Source organism: Triturus cristatus, chromosome 6, assembly GCF_964204655.1.
Source record: "Triturus cristatus chromosome 6, aTriCri1.1, whole genome shotgun sequence".
Taxonomy (NCBI): Eukaryota; Metazoa; Chordata; class Amphibia; order Caudata; family Salamandridae; genus Triturus; species Triturus cristatus.
The window spans coordinates 1,003,412,897-1,003,434,952 of NC_140589.1; the positions used below are offsets into that span (position 1 = coordinate 1,003,412,897).

At 42.8% G+C, this 22,056-nt stretch overlaps 1 protein-coding gene across 1 annotated transcript in view; it reads left to right on the plus strand.

The window, feature by feature from the left end:
• Positions 1–22,056, plus strand: part of SYNE1 (spectrin repeat containing nuclear envelope protein 1) — a 1,959,630-nt gene that overhangs the window by 22,079 nt on the left and 1,915,495 nt on the right. Inside the window, exon 2 of the mRNA XM_085611789.1 lies at positions 18,312–18,571. Coding sequence (XP_085467915.1) covers positions 18,502–18,571 — 70 coding nt within the window. The 5' untranslated portion in view covers positions 18,312–18,501. The remainder of the gene's footprint in view (positions 1–18,311; positions 18,572–22,056) is intronic.

Genomic DNA, 22,056 nt, shown 5'->3' on the forward strand with positions numbered 1-22,056 from the left:
TCAAATGCACTTATAGTGCATACCCCTCGGTGCCCTTACATATTCTGAAGTGAGTACTGCAGAGTATATAAATGTGCCAAGGGTATGCACTGTAAGTGCACTTGGTGTTTAGCACTGCTGTAAATTGCCCTCGGCGCCCTTATATACTCGGCACTAATCACTACACAGTATGTAACATCACCAATGAGTATGCACTGTAGCACAGTAGTGCACACCCCTCGGTGCCATTACATACTCTGTAGTGATTATTGCAGAGTATGTACAGGAGCCGAGGGATATGCACAACTGTGCAAACCTCTTGGCTCCCTTATGTACTCAGATTATATGAGCTTTATATACTTTGAGTATGTTATGGCAGTGAGTGGTATGCACAGCAGTGGAGTCAGTGTTTTTTAAACAGGGTCAGGCGACTGAGTTGTCCCTTGATGTTTAAAAATCACTGCAGATTAAAGTTTTGCATGCAATGTTTTTTAAACATAGATGGACTGCTCGCTCTTCCAGCCCTGTTAAAAAACCAAACAGTGCAGATTAATTTTGCAGTCAGAACTGGGGAATTTAGTAGTAATTCCACACTACAAGCATAACACAAAATTACTAATTCTGCCAATTCCGAAGGAGGAATTAAAAATTACGCCCACCCTTAAAGAAAATGTGTAAAGAATTTAGAAGTACCAAAACAGTTAAAAACACAATGCAATATAATTACTACAAAAAAAATAGAGAATATTTTAATGAACAAAATGACACCAAAGTGACAAAAATCCAATAGAGCTAATCTGAGACAAGAATTTTCAAAATTGTAAAGAAAATCACACCAAAAAGTGCAAAGCTCCAAACTCAAGTGTCTGGTGGTGGTAGACAGGGTGCAATTCAAAAGTTAAGGTCGACAACAATGGAGACCAGGTTCATCCCAGTCTGAAATTTTGTTTTCTGACTCAGTCTCTGAGATAGAAGTCAAAAATCTTCGGTGAAGCACGACAGCAGGATGTAGCCAAGATTGGTTCCACAAGACTGGATAGCCGACTGACAAAATCCTATTGAAACTGTTGGTTCTTGGCAAGGAATTTCTGAGTGGGCACTTGAGGAAGGTCCCTTGCCACCCAAAGACTTTTGGGCTCCTTTGCCCGGTGAATATTTCTCCCTTTGGACTTAGTCACTTTTTTTAGACATTGGATTCCTCCAGCAGGGCAAGGCTGTAAACTGTAGCCAAACAGGGCTACCTTCTCTGTGACGTCCTGCTGAAACTGATTTGCTGAACCCACATCTTTGGCCCAGTGAAAACGTACCTTCATTGGATTGACTAAGCATCATGATCTTATGTCGGTTCTCCTGGCAAAAAGTTATGAAAAAGCTTTTAAGTCCTAGGTTTTAGGGTTAAGCAGGATCAGTACACTCTAACACCAACTAAGGGTTCAAGAGCTTCAGAAATAGCACTTAAGGGTAAGTACTTACTCCAAAAGAAGCCACAAGCAGGGCCTTGGTCAGGTGGCTCCTTCAGGAAAGTAGTCTTCTTGCAGCATTTGTGTAACAGGAGGGCAGCCAACTGACCCCTGGAGTCCACTCTTTAGTCCCGGTACAAGTGGGAGCAGGTGCAGTCCTTAGGGTTCTCCTCACAGGTAACAACAAGAGGTGCAGTCGTTCTGTTTTCTGCAGGTCAAGGAGTGTTCTGAAGAGGGTGCCAGAGGTGCCACATTTATGCCTGCCACTAGCCTGTGGATGGGGGATGGCTCCTGGCCACTCCGTATCTAATAGAGGAAAAGTCCCAAGGGAAACCCTACCCACTTTTGCAGCATTTATTGTGTTCCATAGATCACAAAATCTCACAATACTCCTTTATACCCCAACTAAGATGGCAGAACGCTTCCTCCCTTGTGCAGAGATCCTGTGCACACCCTAGAGGTATGGCCACGGAAATGAGAATACCCTCCCCTGTGTTCACCCAATACCTGGTTCTTCGGGCAGCTCCTCTTCCATTGGGATTGCTGCCGGCTGGCTAGCTAGCTAGACAAAACAGGTCAGGCCCAAGTGTTTGCTACATCTGCAAGTGATAGGGGAAGTATCCTTTAAAGATAGGCAAGGGTCTGGGAACAGCCACCAGGCCATCCTGTTAGTGAAGGTCAGCTTATCCCCATACCAAAGGCCTTTGTTTCAGCTCTGGAGACAATTCACACCTAATCAAGGACCTGTTCAGCTCCTGGGTGATACTTGGAAGCTCAGGCAAATGGACTTCTAGAGACTTTAGACATGCCAAAGGTATGTTTTAAAAAGTACCTTTTGTAAAATATTTACTACAAATCCGACGTTACCAATAAATTTGAATTTGTAAAAAATATTTTTAAAAGTCCATTAATTCCCTTTTCATCTAATTCCTTCGCAGACAGAAAATGTAAAGAGGAAGTAACATGGAGAAATTGAGATAATTCACTTCCTTAGCATCGGGTATGGGCCTCATTTAGACTTTAGAAAATCTGGGTTTGTGTCAAAATACATGGGTGAATGCACAGGAATGCCCATGCTCCACCCATGCAATACCTCCTCGGCATAACATAACGCGAGGCAGGGCTACGTGCTGCATTTCTTTTTCTTTTACAAATCCACACATATCAGTGTTAAACATGGGTCTCTAGTTGGCTGAGCTATGCACCCTGCCCAAGTTGGAACCACAATCCTAGTCAGGGTAAGCTAGATACACACTTAAAATGTACCTATGCTAACCCTCTGGTTGCTTGGTACAGAGCAGGCAGGCTGAACTTAAGAGGCAAGTTGTGCAACACACACACATGCACTCACCTGCAGAAACACAATGAAAACACCTCAAAAAGGCTTCAGACAGGCTTAGACAAATAGAGAACATTTATTTGATTAAAGCAAGACCAAAACGATTAAAAATCCAATCAGCATAAGTTTTAAAGAATAAATGCAAAACAGTGCTTTGAAGTCAATAGTGCTAAAAGGTTACTTGAGGTCACAAGGGACCTGAGTGAATCCAAAGTTCAAGCTGACCACGATGGAGGGCTGGCCGGCTACAAGACTCATGCAGGTACTGCTGAACCAGTACATTTGATGTCGCTAAAGGCATGATGCGTGAGGCTACCCACGCACTTGGGTCACTGTGTCGTCGTTGAGCTCCATTGAGATAAAGGCAATGCATCATCATCAAGCCGCACAGAGCAGCGGCCGTGCAGGGTGTAGCACCACTGTCATCAAGCAGTCTCTGCATCGGCATCAAAGGGTGATGCATCAGTTCCGATGGGCACAGTGTTGATAATACATCGGTTTAGTAGTAAAACAGCTGCAGACTCCACTTCTGAGGCCCAGTAATGGAGGGGGCTCCTCAGGCAAGGGTAGGACTCACAGACGGCAGAGTCCAACAGCACTAGCAGGATTGCTGGATGTCTTTTCTTCCCCTGGAGTCAATCTGGGTTCAAGTAAGATGGATCTAGTCCTTGTCCTCAGTAGGACAGAGATCAGCAGGCAACAGGCCAGCTCAGAAAAGCAGAGAAGCAGTTCCTCAGAACAGTCAGTCAAGGCAAAGTGGCAATCCTTACAGCACAGCAGTCTTTACTCCAGCAGAGTTCTTGCCAGATCCAGAAGTGTACTGATTTAGTAGGGTCAGAGCCCCAGTACTTAAACCCAATTATGCCTTTTAAGTGGGGGGTGACTTCAAAGCAGCTGCTCGAAGTGCACAGGTCCCATTTCATCCCAATCCTGTCAACCAGGCTATCTCTGGCGGGAAATCAGTCCTTTGTATGGCAACAGGGCATAGCCTATCCAGATGTGTGAGCGCCCGCCCCCCCCTTCCTGCCCAGGAAGGCCATCAGAATGCAGATAAATTCAGATTAGCCCTGTGTCACATCCACCCTCCCTGTGTGTGTGGCTGGCTAGAGGGAATGCACAAAGTGTAGCTGTCACCCAGCCCAGATGTGTATTGGAGACAGGATACAGGCACACAGAGCAAATTTAGGGGCAGCAAAATGTCCACTTCCTAAAAGTGGCCCTTCTAAAATAGCAATGTCAAATCCAACTTTACCACTAACGAGAATTTATCATTAGCATTTCAAAGATATGTAACATGATTTAGCTACTCCTTTCTAATCAGGAATTACAGCCTAAAAGTGTTTTGAGGAGTGTCCGATGCTAGTCTCTGAGAGGAATATGCCTCACACAAGTGAAAAACAAATGTAGCTGTTTGTCACTATCAGGACATGTAAAACTTAAAAGTACATGTCCTACCTTTTACTTACACTGAACCCTGCTCTTAAGGCTACTTAGAGCCTACCTTAGGGGTGACCTATGTGGAATAAAAGGGGAGTTTAAGGCTTGGCTAGTGGTTCTTAATGGAAAGTTGAAGTGCCAGTAAACTGCACACACAGGCTGTATAGTGGCAGATCTGATACAGGTTTGAAAGGCTACTTGTATGGGTGGCACACCCTGTGCTGCAGACTCACTAGTAGCATTTAGATTACAAGCCCTGGGTATATGGTATATCACTTTACTAGGGTCTTACAGGTAACCTAAGTATTCCAATCAGGCATACACCAATGTCACCATGTTTAGGGGAGAAGCACATGCACTTTAGCACTGGTTAGCAGTGTTAAAGTGTGCAGAGTCCTAAAGCCAACAAAAGGAAGTTCAGAAAAAGAAGTGGAGAAAGGGAGAGAGTTTTGGGTGATACTTAAGAGAGGGTCATTTTCCAACAATCAGGCTTTATGTGGTTTTGTAAATCCCAAAATACATTTTGTGAAATGAATGCGCCAAAAAAAGTGGTGCACCAATGACGCAAAATATTATTAAATCTGGGCCTGAATGCTGCCTTCTTTCCATGATCCCAAATTTTGAAATGAAAATTGCCTAATTTTTTAGCCTGAATGGGATAGACACACGAGGACCCAGTTAAAAAGTGCATGAACATGCCAGAAAGCCACCTGAAAAAATACATTTTGGCAGAGCACGTGTGGGTGGTTCAGGAAACCTTTTAACTGACCCCTCAATGCAATTACATTAAAACCTAAAAAGCAAGACAAGCGAATTAAGTCTGGGAAACATTGCTGAAAAACTGCCTATGGTAATTTGTAGACTTTGCCTTGCTCATAGCTTTCCAATATAGCTTTCCAATATAACACTCTTTCATCTCTGGCTCAGTGTAAAAGAATGGCTTGTAAACTGAAATAAAAGTGAAGAGAGAGCAGAAGTGCCATAAATGCAGAAGTGAGATACTTCAAGGTTTTGTAATAACACTTCTCATCTGATCTCCCTTCACAGCCACCGAGTTGCACACTACTGCTGGTGTTGCCACCACAGGACTTTTCATTTGCTGCTTCCTCAGTACATATTTCTTCTTCAGAAGAGGCTCAAGACCCTTGTATTTAAAAAAACAGGAAAAAATAGGAAAAACCAAGTGGGTGAATGCAGTGTGTTGACCCAATTCGCAAAAATTGAAATTTGCACCTGTACCTGTACTCCAATAGACGAGTGTAAATGTACTGGGGATTTAAAAACACTTCACCAATACCAGCTTTCCAGATGAACTACTGTCAATGCCATCTGATATGTGCTATTACCCCAATGTAGAGTTGTGCTCAGGGTTCAACTCTGCACTGGAGAAAGGTAGACCTCTGCGTAAATGCAAATGTATTTTCTCCACTGGGAATTTTTTTTTATCATGGAGGACCCCCGTCTCTGAAACATGCACAAAGTTTGGGGTGTTCCGTTTGTTTTCCCACCTTGAAAGGTGAAATTCTCCAGCCCTTTGGTAGAGTAAATCTCTATCCTTTCTCCAGGTGGTTAAAGTTTGGAGAGGAGTTTGTGAACTCTAGCAAGTTCACAAGTTTGTGGATATTCACAAATGCTCAAGGCATACCACGCTTTGCTCTTTCAACTCTTGCATGAGATTGGATATTAAGTAATTGTGCGCAGTTGTGACATACGAATAGGCGGTAATGAAACCATTTATGCATGTCAGGCACCATTTTGTGAATATCTGACTGTTGTAAATAGCACTATTTTCATACATAATCATACTGGAAACGTTTTAATGAACTTCAACACCGAATTAATTGATCACAGTAATATCTAAAGTGTGAGAATGAATGTCCTTCACTCCTTGTGAAATGCATTTGTAAAGGGAGAAACTCTTAAGTTGAAGAGCACTAACCAGAATAGATATTTTACAAAACAATGTAATTATTAATTATATGACATTCTATAGTAATGACAGGAGACATCCATGATGGTGAGTAGATTTATTTAAGTTCCGGTGAGAAGATCCCACAGACAACGCCCGGCGTGCATTCAAGCACAGCGCTGGCTTAGTTCCAACTGTACATTCCAACTGTCACCAGTCTCTAGACCAACTGTCAACATGAGCTTGGCTCGCGCACCAATGGGCAGCGCAAGGCAGATACTAACAGAATGTCCACGCGCCAGAGTCGCGCGTGGACAGAACACTACATATATATCTTTCCCTAGAAGGAGGGAAGAAGAACACAAGAGCATAGAAGGGAAGAAGGGAAGAGGGAGGGAAGGAGAAAGAGGGAAGATAATTACCTGAATCTTATAGGCACTCTGATGTCTCTGCAACTCCTCCTGGGGGAGACAAGAGGGTTGTTAACAACATCCGAAACTCTGTGAGTTTGAACAGACAAATGTGTTGAGACTGTGTCAGACCCTTGGACAGGCCTCTTACCACACAAGTCGTTGACTTTTACAATCTTGTTCATGTTCCACAAATTACGCTTATTGACACAAACAGCACTGCCACAAATGTTATCAATGCAGACTGGTTCGCTGAACTTGGAGTCACCTTTCCTGACAAATCTTGTTTCTTTATTCTCACCTTGTCACCCACCACAAATATCCGGTTGGAGACATGTTTTCTGGAGTCAAAGTATGTTTTTTGTTTGGTTTGTATATTGCTGATTTTGTTTCTAAACATGTTGTCAAGCTCATGGGCAGGAGTTCTATGTTTGAACCACTTTGACATCGACGCAGGTCTAAATTCAGAGCAGGCCTTTCTGCCTTTAAGTAGTTCAAAGGGAGACACACCTGTAGACAAGTGGGGCGTGGTTCTGTAGAACCACAGCATGGTTCTGACCGCCATGGGTATGCCTTTGTTGTGATCAATGGCCCACCGTATACAGTCCCCAATGACTCTTTCAAGTCTCTCCACCAGCCCGTTAGTTTGGGGATGATAGAGTGAGCTTTTGATGTGGATGATGGAAGATTCTTTAACTAATTTTTCAACTTCAGCAGAGATAAACTGTACCCCATTGAAATAACAGTCTTAGGAAATCCCTCCCGCATGAAAACCTCTTTCATAAAGTCGAGAATCTCTTTAGAGTCAACTTTGGCAAAAAGTTGACTTCTGGCCATTTGGAGTAATAGTCCACTAAAACTATGGCGAACTGAGTCAGATGAGGTAGGGTGTGGAAGGGACCCAATACGTCGATACCTAGTTTCTCCCAGGGATTGTCTGGCAGAGGAATGGGGGTGAGGGGCGGGTTGGATGTGCATAGTGTCTTGTCACTGCCAGCTCAAATGGTGCATTCTTGGACAAGTGCGTCAATGTCTCTTTCCATCTGAGGCCACCAGAAGTATTCACGTACTCTGCGTTTGGTGAGCGTAGCACCCATATGACCCTCATGAACTTTAGTGAGTAGAGTTTTCCTGAGGTTGAAAGGGGAAACAATCTTATCTAACCTGAAGATGAGACCATCTTCAACAGATAATTCCTCACAGATTTTTACATACGGTTGCACATCAACTTTTAACTCTTCTCTTTGGGCCAGCCTTCAGTTATGTATTTCCTAACACATTTAGGTACTTCATCACAGTCCATAGCATCATACCAATCACTTTCCTTGACCGAACTATCATGTTGCAGTTTAACACTTGCGACTATGCAGTCATCAAGTTCTTCTTTGCTATTGGGTTTAACTCCATCTTCTGACCTGTTCGGCATGGGTGGCAACCGTGAAAGAGCATCTGCACATACGTTCTTTCCACCAGGGATGTGTACAATTTCAAAACTGAATTGGAGAAGTTTAGATGCAAGACTAGCTATGTGTGGCGTTGCGTTGCGATGTCTGGTGTTGCCTAAGATGGCCAGCCACTAAGGGTTTGTGGTCGGTTTGTAGAGTGAAGTTCCTGCCCCAAAGGTAACATTTAAACTTTTCGATGGCCCACCAACATGTAAGTAGTTCTTTTTCAATGACTGAATAGTGAGTCTCAGTGCTTCTCAGTACTCTTGATGCAAACCCAATTGTTTGTTCTTGTGTCCCTACTTGCTGGGTCAGGACAGCACCAAGACCGTAACAGCTTGAGTCGACAGTTAGGGTGCAGTGTAATGAGTGATCGAAAGGTTTCAGTGCTTTGACAGTGGTGAGTTGGGGTTTTAGCCACTCAAAAACATGTCTGCACTCATCATCCCATACAAAAACAGTTTGATTTTTCAACAGGTTTGAAATGGGGCATACCTTAGTTGCATAATCAGGAATGAAACGAGAATAGAACTCAGTCAATCCAAGTAGTGACTTCACTCCTGTTTTGTCTTTGGGAGGAGAAGCATCCAATATAGCTTGAACCAGTCTGGGTTTGGGTGCTACCCCTGCACTCGTGATTGTGTGACCAAGGAATTCAACAGAATCTTTTGAGAACTCACATTTCTCATGTTTGTAGACCACACCATATTCTTGGAATCTAGACAGGACTTGACTCAATGTTTCGTCATGTGTTGCCTGGTCAATACCATGAATAAGGACATCATCTTGAAAGATGGCGATGTTCTTAAGTCTTTTAAGAAGATTGACCATGAGACACTGAAAGACTGAAGCTGTCGAAGCCAGGCCAAAGGGCATACGACAGAATTGGTACATGCCTGAGGGTGAGTTGAACGCAGTGAGGTGGCATGATTCATTGTCGAGTTCAACCTGGTGGTAAGCGGAGGCAAGGTTGAGTTTTGAAAAGATCTTAGCACCGGTTACCATGGTCAACATTTCTGAGATGTCAGGAAGGGGATGAGAGTCAATCCAAATTTGTTTATTTAGACTGTGCAAGTCAATGCAGATTCTGAGTTTGTTGTTCTTTTTGCATGTACTGGCTTAGTTCCAACTGTACATTCCAACTGCCTCCAGTCTCTAGACCAACTGTCAACATGAGCTTGGCTCGCGTGCCAACTGGCAGCGCGAGGCAGCTAGGCAGATACTAACAGAATGTCCATGCGCCAGAGGCATGCGTGAACAGAACACTACACATTCTCGTTTGCAACAGGAAACGTTTTAATAAACTGGAACACCGAATTAAGTGATCACAGTAATATCTAAAGTGTGAGAATGAATGTCTTTTACTACTTGTGAAATGCATTTGTAAAGGGAGACACTCTGAAGTTGAAGAGCAGGCAGCCAGAATAGATATTATGCAAAATAATGTAATGATTAATCTTCATATGCCGTTCTCAGTTGCAAACATTCTCCGTTTGCAACGGGAAATTGTGGTTCCGTGAATTTTGAACCCATTCAATGAAGGTTGTCGTATCGTGATGATTTTGGTATCAGCGAACCGCGACTGACAAGTGCGGTATGCGTAAGCGTTTTCGTCATGCTACACCGATGGATTCACTGTGTATTTGATGATCTAGTCTGCTCCCGTGGGTTCCATTTTGTACATAACCGCCATTTTGTGGTTGCCCTCACATAGGCTAATGACAACAGGATGACTGTGGCCAAGCGAGCCTCTAGGGACGCATACACCTTAGTTTGAGCTCGTGTTGACTTCAGTTTGACCTGAGTCAACTGACCCTGTTGCCCGAGGCTAAACTTGTTGAGCCAGTACCTTGTTAAGCAGCTGGTCAGATAGAGATCAAAGAGCAGGACATTATTGATTCTATGGCACACGCACACACCCCTCTATCTTTCTCCTCATCTGTTTCTGCTCATTACTTTTATGGCCTTATGGCCTAATTATTGATTTGGGTTGAGGTCTTTTATGATGGGCCCGTCCGGCCTGTTCGAGCAAGAATGCTGGATTTATGCCTTGTCACTGGTGGTGGGTTGGATAACTGAAAGTGGGTTTGTCATTATGTGATGCCTCTGTAAATATCATCCTCTGATTGGTCAAATATGTGAGTAATTGATGCTAGCCAGGAACGTGGTTTTTGGCATAAAAGACGATTCTCCGCTCTATTATGTTGAGCAGTCTCCTGAGAACATACACCGTGTTGTACTTCTAGGACCTCTGTTACTGGCTGCAGCTAATAAAATTGATCTTTGATGTCAACAGAAGAATCCCGTGTCTTTGTACTCTAAGACAGGTGAACCCGAAGACTTCGGGCGTGTCCCCTGTGCCGCTGGGTTTAAATCCCGGTTCTTCAAAATGTTTTAACCGCTTGTATGCTCATGACGAGCCCAGCTCGTCATGAGGCACAGTGAAGCTGTGCTCATGACGAGCTGGGCTCGTCATAACGGTCGCGCCACTCCTTCGCGTAAGTGATTCCCCGCCTGTGCGGGAGAATCAATTAGTGGGTGGAGTCGTGACGAGCCCAGCTCGTCATGAGCACAGCTCCACTGTGCCTCATGATGAGCTGGGCTCATCACGAGCACAGCCCCGCTGCCGCCCCCCGCGCCGCGGGGGAATTACCCTCATGGCGCAGGGTTTAATGAACTGGAACACCGAATTAAGTGATCACAGTAATATCTAAAGTGTGAGAATCAATGTCTTTCACTCCTTGTGAAATGCATTTGTAAGGGGAGAAATTCTTTAAATTGAAGAGCAGGTAGCCAGAATAGATATTTTACAAAATAATGTAATGATTAATCATGTGACATTCCCGTTTGCAACAGGAAACATTTTAATGAACTGGAACGCCGAATTAAGTGATCACAGTAATATCTAAAATGCTAGAATGAATGTCTTTCTCTACTTGTGAAATGCATTTGTAAAGGGAGACACTCTTAAATTGAAGAGCAGATAGACAGAATAGATATTTTACAAAATAATTAGGCTTTCCTGTTTTCAGTTTCTATTTTTGGTAAAATCTGGCGGAGTTTTTTCAGTGTTTTCAAGTGATTTCAATACCTTAAAAAAACAGTGGTTATCAGTGGTTGCACATTTTCGCGCCATTAAAAACTACAGAAACAGTGTTTTTTCGGTGTTTATGGAACGTTTTGCTGTTAATATTTCTTGCTTTCTGCACTGATAGCGCATGATATGGACAGTGTAAGTATAGTGTATATGAGGTTCAAATAGATTTTTGCAAATTAAACATATTGTAGTACACCATATAATACTTCTTCAGTCTTTGGTCATGTGCGCTCGCTCTTTCTCATGTAAACTTCTGTGAAAAGGCCCTCTCAACATTGGCACTTGAGATGGACAACCCCCAAGCAGCCAGTACACAATGCCCTCGGAGTTATTTGCTTACCAAGTGGCAGGCACTACAACATAGATCTTGCTGCAGTGCCAAAGACAGTAAAGGTGTCGCCCAGCCCACTCTCAATGAGATGTTTCACATCTACACCAATTATGCTGAACACTTGGCAGACAAGGGTGTTTTCAGACTCTAGTCTTTTTATTATGTCCACTACAGCAGTTATGTTTTCCTGTAAAAACCTAAGAATGCAGTAGAGTGTACTTTTATCACATCACTAACAATATGTGACCAAAGATCCTCACATTTCTTGCCTTTGGCATATCACTCAGCAAAAATTCTGTAAACGGTTGCCACATGGATAATATAGCATTCATAGCCCCTTGGACTGAGAACCATCAGCTAAGGGACACAGTTGGGATGACTCTTTCTTTGATGCCCCACAAAGCACAAAATGGTAAATAATTTACGTTTTAAATAACAAAACAGTGCACCAGAATGGACTAAAAGGTCAATAGCATTCCTCATAAACTCTGAAGATTGTAAAGATGCTTTCAGCATACCATCTAACACGTGGCAAGGATCTCTTACAGGGAAGCACTTCAGCTCAGGTATCAATTTTGACAGGTCATCACACAACTTTTTCATATACATAGTTGAATCACTGCAAATAAAAACAATATCACTCCAATCTTTGTGTAATTTGGAAAGAACCTTTTTTCACAGCATTCCAAGTGACTCTGCGTTCCATGTTTTCCAAAAGTCTGATGTCATGTTTTAACCACTTCCCAGATGCTTGGTGATAGCGCTCGTTTCACATATACTTGTCACTATACCTTGCATTGAATGTTTAAAGCCTGAGATGTTGGCCTACAATCAATACTGACTCACCAGAAACTGGGGGCTGATGTATGAAGGGTTTTTACTCATTCTCTGTGGGTAAATGTAATGACACATATTAGGAAAGATTCTTATAAAACCAGCCATTTTACCTATCAGTGAAAGAATCAAACACAGCCAAAATATCAAATATGATTTTGATATTTCCTGATTCTCTACAGTTTATAAAATAATTAAACAAAACCCCAAACATGCTTCTAAACCCTGTATCTTTAGACCAAACACCACAAAACTGAAAAAAACAAAAGGAAGAAGAAACAATATTTTAGTGGCATCTCTAAACAACAAAACTCAAGCAGAATAATGTTAGCCCAGACTTGTAGAACAAAGGTACATTGTATTGGCCCTTTTAGGAAGAAAGAAATTGATCTTTCACTCTCTTTTTCCTTTCTTTGAATGGCATTTAGTTTGTGGTTGTGAAGGTGTTTTTTCAGTGTTTATATGTTTTCACTGGTGAGGGCTATTTCTATTTCAGTGGGGTTCTATCGGTTATTATAGGTTTAAACCTAAAACCGGACAGCCTAAAAATAATCTAATGTTCTGGGCGCAATTCTGGAGAGCCAGTCCTCCAGTGGAAGAAAAGGAGAATAAATACCTCTGAAGAGAACTGTGCAGGGTTGCATCATATTAGTTTAGGGTTAACAGTCAACTAGGTGAAGTTGTCCCACCCAAGGAGAACTTTGAATGCCTTTGTTGCTGTCCTAAACAGAGTTGCACATTGTACCAAGAGAAAGAGCGAGTCACACAGAATTTGACAAGTTGGCTAACTAGTTCATTTGCCAGTCGGAACAAAAAGGTATTTTCCTCTGCCAAACTTCATTTATGCTAAAGTATGTTAATTATAAGTGTAAAAAAACACTAAGAACAATCTCACTGAACAACTTTCCATTTAAAGGATTGATCACAGCTTCATCAGTAAACAACCAGCTGAATTAGGAGTCCTAACTTTACTACTCCTAAACTGAGAAAAATCCTAATTTTAAGACTTTCGGTATTCACAGAAGGCATTTAGGAGTCCTAAAGTTAGGACTCCTAACTTCTGTGAATACCGAAATGAGTAAGTGCCTTCTATGAATACCAAACTGGTAGTAAGTTTAGGATTTTGTCTTAAGTTAGTTTTGTGAATCGGGCCCTATAAGTCTGTGTCAGCTCTCCAAACTGTTAGTCGAAACACAATTAAAAACATACGTTCTATTTCATGTAGTAGACTTTTTGGAAAAAGCATATTTTTTGAGTTATTGAGAACCGAAAATGTGCAGGATGTCAAGATCATCTAAGTACGCCAATATAGGTTGAAGAATTTTCTACCAAATAGCTCAAGGTAAAACAAAATAGCAGTGGCAGAGGTGCAGCACAAGTATTGCAATTGTTTACCCCTCCTATAGATGTTATGTTAATACCTGACTTCTGTAGGCGAGCTTTAGCTGGTTCAAAGCCCCATGCACAAAACTAAATAAATAAAAACGCAAATATACCACACACCATCACCATTCCCATAAGCAACTTAAATCCTTGGTGCATATATTAAAGCGAGAGTATGACCGCAAATATAAAAATCAAAACAGAATATCTAGTGCAAAATTAAACACATCCAAAAAGCTATTAGACATTTGTTGAAAAAATATATTACAATCAGTTTAATACAAGTCATTTTTTTTATTTTAAAGGTACAATAGCTTGGAACGTGTAGGAACATGCAGAAGGATTTTAAATTTTCTATAATTACCTAATAAGTGAAGAAAATAAACGTGTTGCCATAAATAGCTCCTTTCTGCTTGTCACTGTACAGCTAGGAATACAAAGCAGAAGAAAGAAAAGGAACCTTGATTTAAGGTATTTAAACAACCGCTTTAGTTATGCCCCATAATCTGCCTTTCTCTCTTGGCTGGTGGCTTTGACTTTGTGATGTCAGGACTCAACTGCAATAAGCTATACGTCATTTCTTTATAATAGGTGACTGGGAGTGTCACAAGTTGTCTATTATAAATACATTAGATATGGGTTTTTATACAGGGATTGTATAATCCCATCTAATATATATCTACACCTGTAAATCTGTATTTATGTATCATACTGAGAGCTTCTGTTCCTTTTCACCAACAGACTAGGGGAGTGGCCATGGAATATTTAGGTCTCGCGCCTAGCGATGCAGTGCGCAGACCTACTCGCACAGCGAGAGTTCTTTTGTCCTGGGTTCTAAAAAGGAGCCAGGAATCGCACACGCTTGTGCGTGTGCTTTTCCTTTTGTGCCCCGCTATTGGCCTTTGCGTGCATGTTTTTTCCCAGCAGAGCACGCAATAGGCCAAAGGCGGGCGCATTGCTCCGCCCCTGGCCTATTGGTGTTTTTACGTGCACGAAAGGCCATGTGGTTTCAATTATCGTGCCCGGACACGGACGCGATAATTGAAAACATCTGGCTCGCTGAGGCGTGTGCTCGCGCACCACTCGTGGGTGTGTTTTTTTTTTTACAATAGCGATCGCTTTCACTGCCGCTTGTTTTCTTTAGCAAGAGATTACCACCTTTTATTAAATTGCTAATAGACACACCAAAAATATGCTATTGAAACTGTAGCACAAGAGGTTCCGGTACATTCAAAGATGGTGATTTGAGTCATCATAAAGGATTGTAGTATGGCTCACCACCTAGTGCTTCCTATGGTTATAAGAGTAAAAGGCAAGTTATCCGATGACCCTATCACACTGAGTCCAGAAAGCCTCCTCGTCTCCGAGGCACCCATCATTTGAAAACACAACATAGAAACAAGTTACTTCGCGAAGCAGCAATGCTCTTAGTTTGTAGACGAAAGAACATAGAATAAGTGGAAAACAAAGGATTGCTGTGTGAGGTAATTTGGCCAAAAGCAGTCGGTGTCGAGAAGTGCTGTCACACGTCTGTAGCATCGTGATGACATCACAGGAAGTGACATCACATGTTTCTGGCTCCCTGAAAACATAACAGGAAGTGACATCACGCTACTTCAGACACATATAACATGTCACTTTAGGTTTTTCGAAACCTGAAGGCTGCAGAAAATTAAATACGTCTAACGGCACCAACACAGGCATTAAAGTCCGCTAGAACTAAAGCTATATTAACTTTTAAAACCTCTGTCATAAGACGAACGTGCTAAAGTAGAAGCAGTAACACGAGGCCAGGAGCAGCAAACATCAGCTACCCTTAAAAGCCCCCCCTGCATCTGCGCACCCCCTCGAGCTGAAACCAACCACACACGACGGCCAGCGCATTCCCTTCTAGATCCTATCAAACATGGCCCCTTGTGAGACACCCGTGGGTGCCAAGGATCTAACACGAGGGCTGGTTGGTGCCTCGCTCGGCCCACATGGGGCTGCTGGGTTCAATCTAGCCAACAGCCAGGGTTGCCTTCCAAGACTGGAGGGCTGTCTGTCTGTCTGTCTGTTAATATCAACGTGCATGAGATTCGGGTAGAAATCAAACCTCCTGAGCGAACTCTCTCTTCTAGTGCACCTGTCTCTTTGGAAAGGTTTCTCTCTTTGCGGATAAGAAGGGCTTTAAGTGGGCCGGGTCTTGCCGGTGCTCAGTACCAACAGCTCTAACAAGCAGGTGCAGGGACGGGTGCCTATTGGGCTCTCCATTGCTGCCCTCACCCTCAGGATGAAGAAAAGAAAATGTTAATCTGCGGCAGCACCACCCTTCTCTGCCGTTGATGTAACTCAAAAGAGACTCGTAATAGTTCTTTCACAGTCTCAACATTTTAGACTTGAAGCATTTTCACTATACAACGAAGCCATAGTTGTTGCTTATTTATCTTATGCAACTAATAGCCATTGGCAAAGCCAATACTCCTGGCTTGTTGTAGGTGTGATGTTACTTGCTGTATTTTACATCTGAATGCAATGACAGAAGCAGCAAATTACCAGTCAGGTGGCACACTATGCTAAGCACAGATCTTTAGCTTACATGTTTTAAGCCACGCCCTAATTACATCGGCCACGCCCCTTTGAGAGACCACAAGTTTTTCATCCCACTTAAACCCCTGCAGATAAGTACTTGAAATGCATTACACTCACCTCCTGCACTGGGCGCCTTCCCCAGGAAGCTGCAATAAACTCGAAGAATGAGAAGAGGAAGAAGACGAGAAGCTCTCTCGTCCATCAAGCTTGCCATGTAACATGCACAAAGACACACACGGACATACACACGGACACACAGAACAGTACACTTCTGTCACAGAACAGTTGTTACTCCATTTGTTTGTATTCCGGCTGGAAAGCAGGTTCCACCCACTAGACATCTCAGGAGCCACCCCTGCTCCTTATTCCCTCTCTAGTAAAAAGGGGGATGGGCAAAAGCACCTATTTTCACTCAGTGACCATTTCTACTAAAGTCCTGGGAAATGTGGGATTTATTAGACATTTCTGCAGAACAGAAAATGCTTCTTTTTCTATTTGATTTGTGTGAGTTGGGAATGACTTTCAATTAACTGACCCACCATGCAACCTCATTCCAGCCTTCTGTGTTAAGGTCCTGAACCATGGGTTTGAGAAGAGCTGCATTAGACATCATGAACACCATGTTCGGACAGCGGGATCGGTTCCACTAACACCAATAGAAGGACTCCTGAGGTCAACCTGGTAATAGAACCATCGAAGTAGGATTGCGATGCTGGCACTGGGCTCACAGAATAGAGACTGAGAAATCAGGAAACTGAAAACACTGCAACCCACCTGGGCCTAGGACATCCATTTAATCTCCAGTAAGAGTCAATGATGGCCCCACAACACCCCCAAATCGAAAATACTGTAGCTGCCGCCCACTACTGACCGACCTTTACATCTGGAAATTAGAAACTTACTGAAAAGCACAACGAACAGACTACCACTTACCGTCTTACATTCCCACACGTCTGATAGACAAAAATACTTCCTACCATAGGTGGGCTAATTATTTTACCAAAATGACAAGATTTGCTCTGTGGTCCAGAAATGATCATTTGCTGTTTCGTTCCAGGGTGGTCAACAGATAGGTAAACACAGCAACACCAAAGTTTTAATGGTGGTGAACCTTCCTTGGAATCTAAAAAGGGTTGACTCTCCTGTTGTGAGTTGATCTAATGCAACTCGGGTGTTATTTTCTGGGAAAAGATCCTGCGCTCATTCTACCAGCTGAGCACTCTATTATTTCTTGCTATTCTATATTATGTGCTGTCCATAGTCTATAAATAAACAAGCATTTGCAATGCAATAGGTCTCACATTATTAAAGTTTGAGCTATTGGTGTTGCATTATTTAGCAATGCCAATAGCTCACACTTTAATAATGCGAGACCTATTGCATTGCAAATGCTTGTTTCAATAAGCCTCCTGAATTTGTGAGTTGCTGAGCTGTTCAGCTGCCCCCCCCCACCCCCCGTGACCTCTCAGCTTTCAATTGCGTGAATCAACTATTATTGTGTTAATATGCAACTTTTTCGAAAGGGGGTCGAAGACTTTCTTTTTTATGTGCTCTATAGGGAATAGAAAGCAGTGAATGCTTTCAGAATAGTGAACGGAAAAGTGAGGTATTCGGCACAATCAAACGAACAAAAATCATAAAAAGGGGAACACCACTTACAGATTGCTTTCCTTTTTAACTGTTTCAGTCAGTTTAAGTGCCAAGCCATCTAGAATTATTTTTAAAACACTCAACTACCACTAAACTTCTACTTCGCCGCAAAAGGGAAGATCTGTTTTTCGAGTTAAACTCATACTAGCTCTGTCTTAGAATGTTCCAGAACGATGCTTGCATTTGTTTCACAGTTCTACCTAAATCGGAGTATTGTCATTTGCAAAATTGTCCCTCTGGGACTGACATGAAAATATTGATGTCTGACAGGCACACGCCACTTGTCTTTTAAGTAGGCTTTCAGCATGAATTGTTTCTTTGGCAAGAGGGATACAATTATGCACTGTGTCTGGCACTCTTCATTTCTTTTTGAGGCGCTTATGCAAATGTACTTCGGTTTTGCAGAATTTCTTGCATGAGTTTGTGTTTGCCAAAATAACATATGATTTCTTGTTTCTTGTTTCAGGCAGTTGTTGCTCGTCGGAAGGACAACTGCGTGCTTTCTGAGCGGAACTAACACCAGCACAGGAAGCGCCGCGCAAGATGAAGTTACGCAGCACGTTTCTAGGGAAGTAGTTGAACGTCTGCATCCAGCTGAGGGCCTAGCCTGAACATCCTGTCACTGTGCGGTTGCATGCTGCACCAGCATCATCATCATGGCCTCTTCAAGGCATGGAGTAGGGAGATCTCCCAGGGATATTGCCAATGTGATGCAGAGGCTACAAGGTAAGGGAGACATGGTCGCCGACTGTTGTTGTGTTGCCTCATTTTTAAGTCTGGCCTAGCAACAGCTTTAGCTCTCTTATCAGCGTTAGCTTTAAAATAAAAAACAGGTGAGGTAAGGTAAGAGGAGAATTGTGGCTGGCAGGTGGGCATATGCTTAACTCTTTTGCTGAGCATAAGACGAGGACTGGGGAATGGGCCCAGTCTCCAATGTTGCTATATCCCAAGTAAATCCAGGTGCAGCAACAGTAGCTCACTTTTTGACTGATGAGTAGGACCGTTATGGATATGTTGGTCGTGAATAATAATCTGTAGGCTTTGCCGCGCACTAGTAAATTAACACCTACCTTTGATGCTGATGACGGTCTAAAGGATCTGGTGTGGAGTTTGTTTAGAATGAGTATCCAGTGTAGTACTGTATTGTACAGTAACGGTATTTGGCACTTACATTGCGGACACTTGTAGTTAGACAACTACAAAATCCTCTTATGCAAAAATACAAATACCAGAGGTAAATTGAGAAAATAGCTGTGTCACACTGGTTGGCATGGGATTATAGCGTTTAAGGTTTTTTTCTTTATCCGTTTGATTTTATTATAAAGCACACTGTTACGATATGGCTTCCTGGCGCTAGGAAGAAAATGATTCAACATGGCACGCAGAAAAACATTTAAAAAAAATGCAAGGCAGACTGAATACCAGTCAGCTTCTTACTATGCGTGCATACAAGATTTTAATCCCCTGCAGAAAAGTAGTGTACTCAGAACACAGAGTATAGACCAGCAATCAAGAGGGCATTAGTTGCTCTTCGTTTCGCCTCTCTTGCATTAGTTAACATGTTATTCTTCTTTCTACTTAATTGAAACGAGAAAAAGACAACTTTTTAGTTGGGCCCTGCTACAGCCTGGGCTGCACATTTATTTAGATAATTATATCATTCTCGACATAATGATTTTACTCTTCTGAAACTGAGTTTGGAATTGCAAATTGCACCTTTCTGCAGTGGGTGAAGTGCGCTCCTCTCCCCGTGAAGCATATATATCTGTCTTTGAAGGGAAGCATTAGCATGATAGTTGCACACAGGTGGTCAGTTTCTGATGTACCATGAGTTACCTCGACTCATCGTCGAGGAAATCTGAAGGTGGGCCTACAGGGCTAACCACTTGTAGCGTGTTATCCTAGTTTGTTCTGAAAGGCAAGGTATGCACATAATTCATTTATTTTGATTCATAGTGCCCCAATTGTAGATTTAGGAAAAGGTGAGCCTTCATTGCTAATAAGAGGAGTGGAGACTGGAGCTAACATTTTGAAACATTTATAATTATTGGTTTGATTTGGACTTGTTGTCCCTGAATTCTCAAAATGTATGCGGAGAAAGGAAAGGTTAATACCATCATAGGTCCAGGACTGACTCTATGTACATGGGTTTTATGTAGATACCCTGAAACTCTGGGCCCACTGTTGACAGTCCTGCTCTAGGAATGTAAGCTCTCAGGCCATAGATTTTGGCAGATGTAACCGGTGGTTGTCTGTTTGAGTTAAATCTCGAAGCCTAGCAATGCTTCACCGAATTTCGACTTATCATGTTGTATTCTGTCACGTTACTTTATATTATCGCACATTATGTTGTGTTTCACTTTAAATGGCCTCGGTGTTAAAGGCTGTCTCTGTTAGCAAAGTGTTGTCTGGCAGTTGTGGGTTTCTTTAAAGTTGGAGTGGAGACCTGTATAGAAGCGGAGTCTTACAACCTCCCTAACACAGATACATTGGAGGTCAGGTTGATGTGCTCAGTAGTTCCAGGTTTAAATCAGCTGGAGCCCCCTAGGGGAATGGGGTTTGCAACTTTCACCAACAGCAATGCAGATCTGTGAATGTATGAATTTGGTTCCCTATGGGGATCCACTGAAATCTTGAATCTTGCAGGCTTCCCTTATATTTGTACATGTGTGGTCTGTGTGTGATGGACTCAATAATTATGGATTTCCCTACAGTAGAACCCCAGTGAGGTCTGGGTCATGTGAAAGTTCCTAACTCTTGTATGTATGTATGTATGTATGTATGTATGTATGTATGTATGTATGTATGTATGTATGCACAGTGGGTTATTCTACATAGTTATGACTTTTCCTATGGTGGAACCTCAAGGAAGGTTAGATCTGGTGACCTCCTCATGACTCATATGAATGTTTAGACATTAGCTCACACACTCACTAGTTATGAGTTTCCCTTCCATGAAGCCCCAAATAATCATCAGTTTATGGACAGTAGAATACTTTTATACAAGGGCATATACACAGATTCTGCATGGAAGGTGTGTCAGTGTCACTGTTTCTGGGGTGTCCAGTTTTATTGTTTGTGTATTGTTGTCTAAGTGGTAGTTTCAACTCAATGTGCCAGTGCATTATCCTCTAGGTGTCAGCGTCCCAGGTGTCCCAATCAGGGGCATCTTAAGGATTTGGGGGGCCCTGGGCCAAACATATTTTGGGGGCCCCTGTTCAGGACACCTTTGAATTTATGATCTAATTTGAGCCCCTGTTTCCCACGCAGTTTCCGCTTCCTCAGCTGCGCTAGCGATTCAGTTTGCATCATAGGCATTAGCCTATATATTCCCGATGTAAATGGACAAGTGCAGCTTACAGGTGTAGGATTCAGGGTTTCCTGCCCTGCTACTACATTTTTAATACTTTTTAAATTGTATATGTGTGGCTGAATTACTCTGTGCTTTTTAACAATTTCTCCTACCTATGCGCCCTTGCACTTTACTTGATTCTGCTTGCCAACACCTCCTTAACTGCTCCGATTCGCATTTCGGTTTTCCTCCAGTCCTGGTCCACTGCTGCTGATATGCCGATTGTGTGGAGGGCTGGGGCTATTATCGGGCTACTCACTTCCGCCCACGCAGTTTCCACTTCCTCAGCTGTGCTAGCGATCCAGTTTGTATCATAGGCATCAGCCTATATATTCCCGATGCAAACGGCTGTGCGCAGCTGATAGCTGTAGGATTTGGTGTTTCCTGCCCTGCTACTAGGTTTTTATTACTTTTTAAATTGTATATGTCTGGCTGAATTACTCTGTGCTTTTTAACAATTTCTCCTACCTATGCGCACTTGCACTTTACTTGATTCTGCTTGCCTACACCTCCTTAGCTGCTTCGATTCGCATCTCGCTTTTCCTCCAGTCCTGGTCCGCCGCGGCTTATACGCCGATTGTGGAGGGCTGGGGCTACTATCGGGCTCCTCACTTATGCCTATGCAGTTTCCGCTTCCTCAGCTGCGTTGGCGATCCAGTTTGCATCATAGGCATTAGCCTATATATTCCCGATGCAAACGGGAATATATAGGCTAAGTGGACGTGCACAGCTGGCGCGCTGCTGGCGCCAAAGGTAAGCCTGTCTGCGCCCGGAGGCGTTCGGCGCCGGCCATGCTGCCCAGTTCCCCTCCGGTGAGTTTCTTCCACTATATTGCAATAGGGAAAAACTGCTTAGCCTT